At 37.2% G+C, this 9,774-nt stretch overlaps 1 protein-coding gene across 1 annotated transcript; it reads right to left on the reverse strand.

Moving 5' to 3' along the window:
* Positions 1-6,967: 6,967 nt before the first annotated feature.
* On the reverse strand, positions 6,968-9,299 carry LOC148299079 (EF-hand domain-containing protein 1-like). Its single transcript, XM_088276394.1, is given in 4 exon segments — positions 6,968-7,603; positions 7,634-7,892; positions 7,947-8,361; positions 9,253-9,299. Coding segments are annotated over 4 exon segments (1,257 nt in total). The 3' UTR covers positions 6,968-7,067.
* Between the last annotated feature and the right edge of the window lie 475 nt (positions 9,300-9,774).

Raw genomic sequence — 9,774 nt, forward strand, 5'->3', positions numbered from 1 at the left:
CCTTCTGTAGACCGACCCCATTTTAGACTAAGAAAATACCCCATTTTTATATCAATCCTCAATAAACAGAGATTTCGATTGTTTCCGAGAATCATAAGCATTCATTAAAGGCAATTCGCTGGCTTACATCGCTTCCTCCTATATATTGGTTTTGCCTTTTTCCTGCGTTGAAATATAAGCTGGCAGATTGGGAGTTCTGCGTTTCTTGAACTTATAAATTCTCTTGAGATCAATAATAAACACTTTATATGGTTTGTTACATTTTCGAATGCTCACAAATTGTCTTATAATTGTGTGCTCCTTTGCCATTTTATTTATGATTATATCTTAATAAACGTATTGAACACTTAATTAGTTGGTTGGACTCGCTCACTTTGCTTTAAGGGTAGTTTCAGTTCCGATGTGACCCACTTTTGTCAATCGGAATGCCTGTTGGCTTTAATTTCCAATTTATTGCCTTTTTTTATGTTTTTTTATTATATTTGATTCCCAACCCCAACCCCAACCCCAACCCCAACCCCAACCCCAACCCCACCCCAACCCCAACCCCAACCCAACCCCAATGCTGCGATTCTTAAATATGCTATAAAAAAGCTCTTAATTTTCGATTTATTTGTTGTATTTACAATGTACTTGTCTATTGTATATTGCTTAGGATGGAAATGGATTATAAAATAAAGCAATTTTGATAAATAATGCATCAGATCACAGATGGACGAATGGTGCAAACATAGCTTATTAAGTTAAACATTATTTTATGGCATCAATGGCGAAATGCATATAACTATGGCACTCTACTCTCGATTATAAATGCATTGAGTATTTAACAGTTATCAATATGATAATAAAATACTATCATGTCGTTTAATTACTCGATGATTCGGAACGAGCAGTATTTACTAATATGATATTATTTTTGCAATAGAATCACTTGATCTTCTTGTTTTCGAGCTCAACAATGTACTTATCCGAGACATTCAAATCTTTGAGTTCTTTTATCTTTTATTTTTTTATCTTTTCCAAGAGAGCTCTCTGCCCTTGATATGTCTCCTGATACTGTTGGTTTTCGATATCCTTCACCTTCTTGCCTTGTTCATTATTTTATGCTTTTTGTACTATTTGTTTCTTCAGCTCATCTGCATGCTTTTTCAATAAGTTCTTTCTTTCCATTTAAAGTCTCTATTCTAATTCTCGCACTTCTCTTTGCTTTTTTATTACGTTCTCGAATTCTGCTTTTTCGGCTCTTGCTTGCTCTTCTAACATTCTTTCACGTTACTTTTGCTGTTCTGACCTTGCTGATTGGAGTTCGCTTGATCTCTTGGCTCGGATTTCTGCTTCAACTCTTTCCTTTTCACGGGCTGCTCTCTCATTAGCTTCGGCTGCTCTTTTTGCTCTCAAAGCATCCAACTCTGCTTGACGATCTGAAGCTTTTTCCTGAAGTTATCTAAGTCTTTGGATTTATTTTTCCTTCTCGTCCTTAATTCTCTTTTGTTCGGCTTGTAACTCAGCCTACTTATCAGCCTTTTCTTTCAAATATGCAGCAATCTTTTCTTATTCGTCTCTTTATTTTTCCTTTCTCTGCTGAATGACCAACTGAGCGTTTTTATTGGCTGTTGTAATTTGCTCGTTGATTTTATGTTGCTCTTCTTTTTTTTTCTGAATAAAAAAGATATTACCTGAATTTTCAGCTCTTCTTCTCTTTCCATTTCCTTCATTTTCTGCACTAATAGTTGCGCTTCTCTCTCTTGCTCTTACTTGAGTTTTAATCTTTCAATTTCCCTTGATTTAATCTGGTCAACAATAACCTCTCTTCCTCTCAAGGCTTCTTCTTTCTTTCTGGCTTCGATTTCTTCTTGCTCTTCTATTTTCTTCAGTCGTTCTATTTCCATCACTTTGTCTTTCTTTTTCTCTTGGGTTTTATATTGTTCCCATTATCTTTTCTTCTCCTCGAGTTGCCTTTCTCGGATTGTCGCAGCTTTGGCATATGCGACCATTTTGTTCATTTCCTTGACTTCGTCCATTGACTAATTCGTAACTTGTCCAGCCCTCTGGTTGATGTGTGCTCTTTTTTCAGACTGCTCCTTTTCGAACTCATTGGGTGGCAGTTTCTTCTTCTTTTCTTCTTCAAGTCTGAGCATTTCCTCTCTTTTGGCTTTGGCAAGAGACAACTTATACTACTTTTCTTATTCAGCCAGCTTGCGCTCTATCTAAAGTTACTCCTTGGTTGGCTTGCGAATGATTTCCTAACTTAGTCACATCCAAATACCTTCATTCTCTGGAGATCACTCTCCTGCAATACAGAAATTTAAGGGTGATTATAATTTTTATTCTTAACCATTTCAGTAACTTTCTTGAGCTACTGCTCATCCCGCTTCGGCTTATTCTGCTTAATGCCTGTAACATAATCATAGAAATACCAAAGAGTGCTTCATCAATTTCTGTACGTTTGGCAACATACTTAGTTTTAAGCGATCGACTCTTGCTCGATGTTTGCGAGTTCTAAGATAGGTGGGGAAGTACGTCCATGGAAAGTATAACTTAACTTATATGAATATACAATAAAATATGATCGCAGATATCGTATCGATATCCGTTTGTTCAGCTATAACATTAAATTAAGTATCTCATATGTATGTGGCGAGGACCTCCAATTGTTTGGTGGCAATGCAGACTAAGTCATTAGGATTAGGGATGACATGCGATCTCTAAACTTCTGCACTTAATTCACTAGACTTGCAGAAGAGACAGTTCAAAGAACAGACTCATTGCGAAACAACAATTTCATAACTGAATAAATCATAAATGAAATCACTTTCTCCTCTCTCTTACTTATAGCCAATAATCACAATAATCACTGAATAGACCCATTTTGTCAAATAAACTAGCTCCCCAACTACTTAACCTGCCACAAATCCCTATGCCCATAAACATTTGATTATCGAACTATCCGAATAGCATGATGATAGAAACTCAGATGATAATGAACCCATATAAAAATAGAGTACACTTTTGTAATTGCCTTCTGAAATCTATAACTGCAAGACCATAAATAAATACCAAACAAGGAATGAAAAGCTATCCATGGATTCAAAGTTCTTTTATGCAAAGAACATGGAAGATAATACAATGGTATCAGAGCATATGGCAAGCTATGAAAGATTTCATGAGAAATTGGTTGGTATGAATTTTAATGTTGATATTAAAAGCAAAGATAGCAAATATGCCAATCCTAATTCTCGTGATAATGTGCATATTAATAGTAATGGGAAGAACAGAAACAAAAATAATAACTATGGCACGCCTGCAAACTGTAATTAAGAGAAAATACGCCCTCACAAAATAAAAATAAAATTGAGTAAAACTAACAACGAGCAATAGCAATAAAAAATGAGCATGAGCATGAGCATGAGCATGAGCATGAGCATGAGCATGAGCATGAGCATGAGCATGAGCATGAACATGAACATGAACACTAACATGAACATGAACATGAAAATGAACAAAAGTAAGAGATCCATTAAGAGAAGCCATTCTAATTATGACGACAAAAATTTAGAACAGCCGAAACAACCAAATATTGACCAAGTAATCTAAAGAAGAGATAACCCCCCAACAAATTACAAAAATGAACAGCTAACTGTTTAGTTGCATAATCCCTGTAACAGCTACATATTGACTAACTCTCTTTTCTTAATAGGCGATAATCATGAAAACCGTCAAAACAGCATATCTCTCAAAGGCTCAAATTCAACAAACAAAAAGATAAAACTCACACGAACGCAAACACCCTTAAAAAATAACCACAAACTAAGTAAAAGCAACAACAACTACAACATATCCAGCGATTATTCATACAAATTTAAACAATAAGATGCGTATGAGTTTTCCATCAGGCAAAGTGAGGAATCTTGTTTCGATCTGACTCATAGCAAACTACTCAAAATGTTCAAACATTAAACAAACAATATTAACAAAAATTACTATAAGAACGATATCATTAACCTGATTCCCAGCATCCAAAAACAATCAAAAATGCGGAGAGATTCCAAAATCGGACAATCCCTATCGCCAAATTCCATTAAATTAAATAGTCCTAATGCTTCTAAAAATAGATCGATCCTCAATAGGAATAGCGCAGATATTCTGGTGCCAAGATCTTCTACAAAAAACTCCAAAATAAACAGGATATAATATATCTCTTGCCTAAAAATTCTCCCATCTATTCGATTGCATTGATACTCATTCTTAATTTTGTTTTGATATTCATATTCATGATGTTTCATCTCCACAAAGAGAATTGTATCAACGGCATCATAAAATATATACTATCAATAATACATACATACAATGAGTGAAGAACAATTCCAAGGCAGATGCACAATCATGAAAATTTATAAAATTCATCATTGCTATCGAACTTCTCTCCCTTGATAGTGTCAGGCAGCTTACTTTACGAGGGAGCATTCAGATCCAAATACTTCTAGAGGAAGATGCCACATACAATCAGTCCCAAACTGATAGAATTCACGGTAATCACATAATGCCTCACTAGGTAGACTACTGTACAGCTCAGGGCACTGCCAAACATGATAAAGCCAACCGACTGTGCTCGCATTATAGTCGGAAATGTCTCTATCGTCCAAATTAAAATTAAGCCATACGCGAGTTCACTCGAATATCTCAGCATCAACGAACATGTAATCATCGTATACCTATAGAAGTCATTACTATGCGCTGAAGAGTCATTAGCAAATATGGTCAATACGACCAATCTCGTAATCAGCACACATACATCCACCATGAATAAAATTCGACAGGATCGATTCTTGATTTTGGTGATCATTAGGCAAAGGGTAAGGTCGGCCATTGCTGTGGTCACACTAATGAGACGGCTTCTGGAGAATGAGTCTGTGAACTAATCGAGCGAAATTTGGCTAAGTTTGATGTTAAAGTAGATGAGAAACATCATCAGCGTACCTAATGTCACTTTCAAGTTCCATGGGTACTCGTGGAAATACTTAAAGAATGAGATGTATATTGCGGGCTTGTACTTCTTCCAGGAGCTCCGGGACATATCGATGAGAATGGGGAGTTGCTTGTTCTTCTTTGCGATTAAGTTCAGTATATTGAAGGCATAGATCTTATTGATTGGGTACGCGAACACTGCCGACTCGCAGATCGAATTGCCGAGCAATGAGCCTATCAAGGCAGGTATCGCACAAAACATGATCAAGATAAACCGGATAGACATTATGGGTAGGTTGGTGTCAGAATTTATTGTAAAGAGGAAACCAGAGATGAAACTGAGGACAAGTGGCCCGACGAACAAAGCTGACCAGAGCAGTAAAATGACTCTGTTCCTTGTCTTTTCGATGTTCTGCTCAAACACTAAGATAAGTGTGAACATCAACGCCGGGTAACAATGGAAGCAAGCAATTGCATAACCAGTCACCCTTAAAAAGGCGGTCTGAGTCACAGAGTAGATTATGACCCCTAAGGTGTACATCCTCCAAGATATTTTCATGGCTGTCTGCCTACCTTTGACATCAGCGAGCTTGCCATAGACTAAAAAACCAAGCCCTGACAGACATTATGGCAAGATCTATTTTATTACAAAAATATACCTTCAGTGTAACCCTCATCCATTAGTAGTCACAGAACAAGCCAAAATGATAGGTCAGCGTATTCTCTGGCTTTACAAACCCCATAATATCACTATTTTCGCAGAGTTTCCGAATGCACTCGGAATCGTTCTCTAAACATTATCAATATAGTACAGAAACATCCGATGTACTCTGGCTTCTTGTACAGATAGAACTGCATTGCAATAAAAAATGAAGCGAATATCCAGTAGAAGCCTAAAAGCGTAAAAATTTGTTTCCGATAGATACCGTTTCCTTCGACTAAGTTTATGCATTAGTGAAATGTGATTTTTTGTTATCTTTTTGGCTTATCAATCGAAATTGTTGATTAGTTTTGGATATTCGGGCTCATTGGTTGCAGCAGTGGCTTGTTCATTGGTCGATTTGTTGGTTCTTTCAAATATAATATGGGAGTATAGTTAGTGCATACAATAGGGAGTATAGTAGAATATGAGAATCGGATAGATATGAGATTTGCGATATATATATAAATAATAGTAAATTATTGATTTTAATGCTGACATTAATTCGATAGATCGCCAATAAATATAACTTTTGCAGATCTCGCGAATGTCGTACTTATAAATGTCAGGAGGGAAGGACATAGGGCAAGGCAATCAAAACTCAACGAATGCCACTGGACATCTGAGCATGGTTGAGGTATTAATTCTTCATATTGCAGAATTTGATGAGAGAAGCAGACAAGGATCTACAAGAGTACCACAAACTCGTTGAAATGTTCAGGCAAGAACTCTAAATGATGAAACATAAAATATAAAATGCTGGTGATTAAATTATGGATATTACTCGGCCTCTCGTCGAGTCATTGTATCGTGGCTTAGAACTTGGCATCGTCCACCAAAAATAGGAAAATGCCAACTTCCAAGAACAGCTCACAGAGCTCAAAAAAGAAAAGTCTATCCTAAACCAAATGATTGTCGCAACTGGTAAGAGAAGCGAACAGCTGAACTCTGAGGTCGGCCACTATTGATCATCTCAGCCTATTATTCTTGAATAAATCGAGTACTCTTTAATATAATTGCGATAAATTGCTTATGATCATGATTTAGTTAGGAAAGTATATAAATTATTTGGCGTGGAAATCATGAGCCACCTAGTGCTTGGAACAACTTCTTCATTGACAAATTATTCTTATCTATGCAATGTTTGAAAATGGCGTAAGACTATTGATGGTTCACATTGATAATCCTGTTTAGATTCTTGAAGAATTCGTCATAGCTTAATGCTCCTTTATTTTGTGGGTCAACATCTAAGATATGAATTAATGTTACTTTTCACGAACCAAACTAGGAATGAATCGTAGTTTTGATGATTTGCAGAGAGTGCCTTGATCTTGCCGAATGTGTTCTTCAAGTTTATCTCTGGGAATTTGTCGGGTCTTTCTCTCATGTAGTTTAGGGTGAATTAATCGGCCTTGAGAATTTGGAAGGTGAATGTGCCGAGTTTGATGGTGCAGCCTATTTGGAAGTCAGTGTCTACAACATACCTTTCCTCACCAATTCTTTCGTGTTTCTTTCTCTCGAGGAACTTGCCACCCCAAATCCCTGAGTTTTTATCAGCATTCTGGTAGACTTGCACAGTGTCATCTCCGCAGAAGAATGCAATAATGAATTTCCTAATGTTGTCCTCCTTGCTTTACGAAATCATCCTGGCTTCAAATCTGAGAGTGAACTGATCGTTTGTGAACAATTTAGTCATATCTTTTTTAGGAGGTTTCGGCTGAAGGGAATACACGCTGCCTAAACTGTCTTCAGGTGAGCCATAGCCATTATAGGGTGGGACTTCATGTTGGATTGCTCTTCGATGGGCGTTTTCAACGTTAATTGGAGTCATATCTTTTCCCAAATTGAACCAATAGTAGGCTTTAGTGAAGTTATCGCAATCGAAGATCACGCAGTCCCGGCCGAAGACATTGATGTGCTCTCCTATTCCGAAATCCTCTGGCTGATAATATTATTCCTTTGTCAGACTCATTCCCGGGTAGTGAGTCAAGATTGGCTTTTTTGGAAGTTTCTGCTTCTTCAAAAGTAGTGGGAAAGGATCCCGGCCTGAATTTTGAGACCTGACCTATTTAACCTCGACAGAACTATCCGCTAAGAAATAGTTGATGGTGAACAGGTTGTTCCCTCCCTCGAGAGTATCATCTGCCCAAACTACCTTAAAGGACAGGACCTTTCTGTCATTATCTAAGTATTGTCTCAGCCCATCATTGGGATGCCCTCCTCCTAGCTTCACCTCAATATATTCTTTATATTATTTTGTGTCTGGAGGGTTGATTTTTGCATCTTTGGTTTTGGTGAAGACTGCGAAATTGTCTCCAGGCTCGGATTCGGACGGACTCAATGGGAAGCCCATGTACTGATAGAACTCTTGGGTAAACTCATCGGCCCCATAAACTCTGAAGATTCGATCGAATATTTTGATATTGCAGCTAATGTCTAAGTCTCTCCAAGTGTAGTGATCAGCCAGCTCCCCAGTGACCTTAGGAACCTTTTGCCTTTTGAGAAAGACTCCTTGAGGGATGCCGGAGTTTTCGACTTTGGGCTCAGTAATGTACATTGTCTCATCAACCAAGTAATAGTAGATCTTAACTTTCCGAACCCTGTAATTCTCGAGCCGGCTCTCAACCACATGCTCTTGGAAGTAAGCATAGAATCGAAGAACCTTCCTATCGTACTTAATCCATGGGGGCTGAACCCTAGGGATTGAGTCATTCTAGGGAGCATTCCTTTCCTTCTGAAAGCTGATATTATTGACACTTTTAGTGAGCTCATCAATAAGGTTGAGATCGATATCTTCTCCTACATTCTGCCTCTTTTCTTGCTGACTGTGATCACTGTAAGTGAACTGCTGAGTTTTGTGGAAGTTTTGTTTGTAGGGATCATTGAACACGTGCCCTGGAAGAAACGGGACTTGTTTCGGCAAGTTTGTATGCATTCGAAGTTATATTTTAATACCAATCTCAATAAATTAGAATATATCATGCATTATTAGTTTGTCATTCTGATCTTTATGGCACCAATCTATACTTTATACTTACTTATTTATGAATATTCATTTTATTCATTTCATTCATTATTGGAATTGATTATTCGAATGTCATATGTCTCTCTGCAATAAAGAAACTACGCCAGCGATGTTCTCAACATTCTTAAAGCTGTGGCATTCCATGAACTTTGTGTACATTCTATTATACTCAGATGGAAAATTAGAGAGAATAGTTATGTCGTAATTAGTTCTATGATTCATTGACGGCCTTTAAAGCATTAGACGCGTTCAAAAGTGGAGAAATAATTGGATTCGAAGTGCGAAGTTTCCTTTAGAACTACGGCTGTCAAAGCAGCGATTTATAATGCTAACATATACTGCATTCCGTTAATAAAGGAATAATCCGATTCGGTTACAATGATTTCGAAGAACTGACCTTACCGAATAGATCACTGCTACGAAACTAATCCCTCAGCAGATATAACAACCTCGAAGTTTAAATCGGCACAATGTCCAAAATCTACGAAATAAAGAGCACATCGCATAAGAAAATATCAAGTTTCTTAATCAAGTAGCTAAAATTCCAACGCGAATTACTCACCTTACAGCAACAATTCTGTCAGAACCATGGCGCAGATTTGTATACATTCTCACAGCTATACTTCCAAAATAAAGACAAATAAATTAACTTCCAGCATTTCTACGATGTCAGTCGCAAGTACAATTACTATTTCAACCAAGATTAGTTCAGAGCACTATTCAGGAGGACTAAATAATAGCCATACTACTATAGCAATGCGAGTAACTTGAATATGAAGCCTATCCTCACAATGCGATTGCTCTCGAATATCTTGCTAACCAACGAATTGGACATCAAAAACAAACTGAAAGTATAGGCGCAGACTAAATTGAATTAGCCATTTCTGGTAGAGCCATCATACAAGAAGTCAGTCTTCGAAAGATAAGCTGCATCTAAAATCGAAAGAGAACATTAGAACAAAATTAAAGTACTATAAAATATGAAGAAATAAAGGGAAAGTACGCAGAAGGGAATAAAGTATAACTATATGAGGCCGTAATTTCAATTTTGTCCGAAGAGCGACCAGGAGTATTATAGGTTTCG

The sequence above is a fragment of the Brachycentrus maculatus genome, unplaced genomic scaffold, assembly GCF_059751285.1.
Source record: "Brachycentrus maculatus isolate JH-2025_06_01 unplaced genomic scaffold, ASM5975128v1 h1tg001366l, whole genome shotgun sequence".
In the NCBI taxonomy this organism is placed as follows: domain Eukaryota; kingdom Metazoa; phylum Arthropoda; class Insecta; order Trichoptera; family Brachycentridae; genus Brachycentrus; species Brachycentrus maculatus.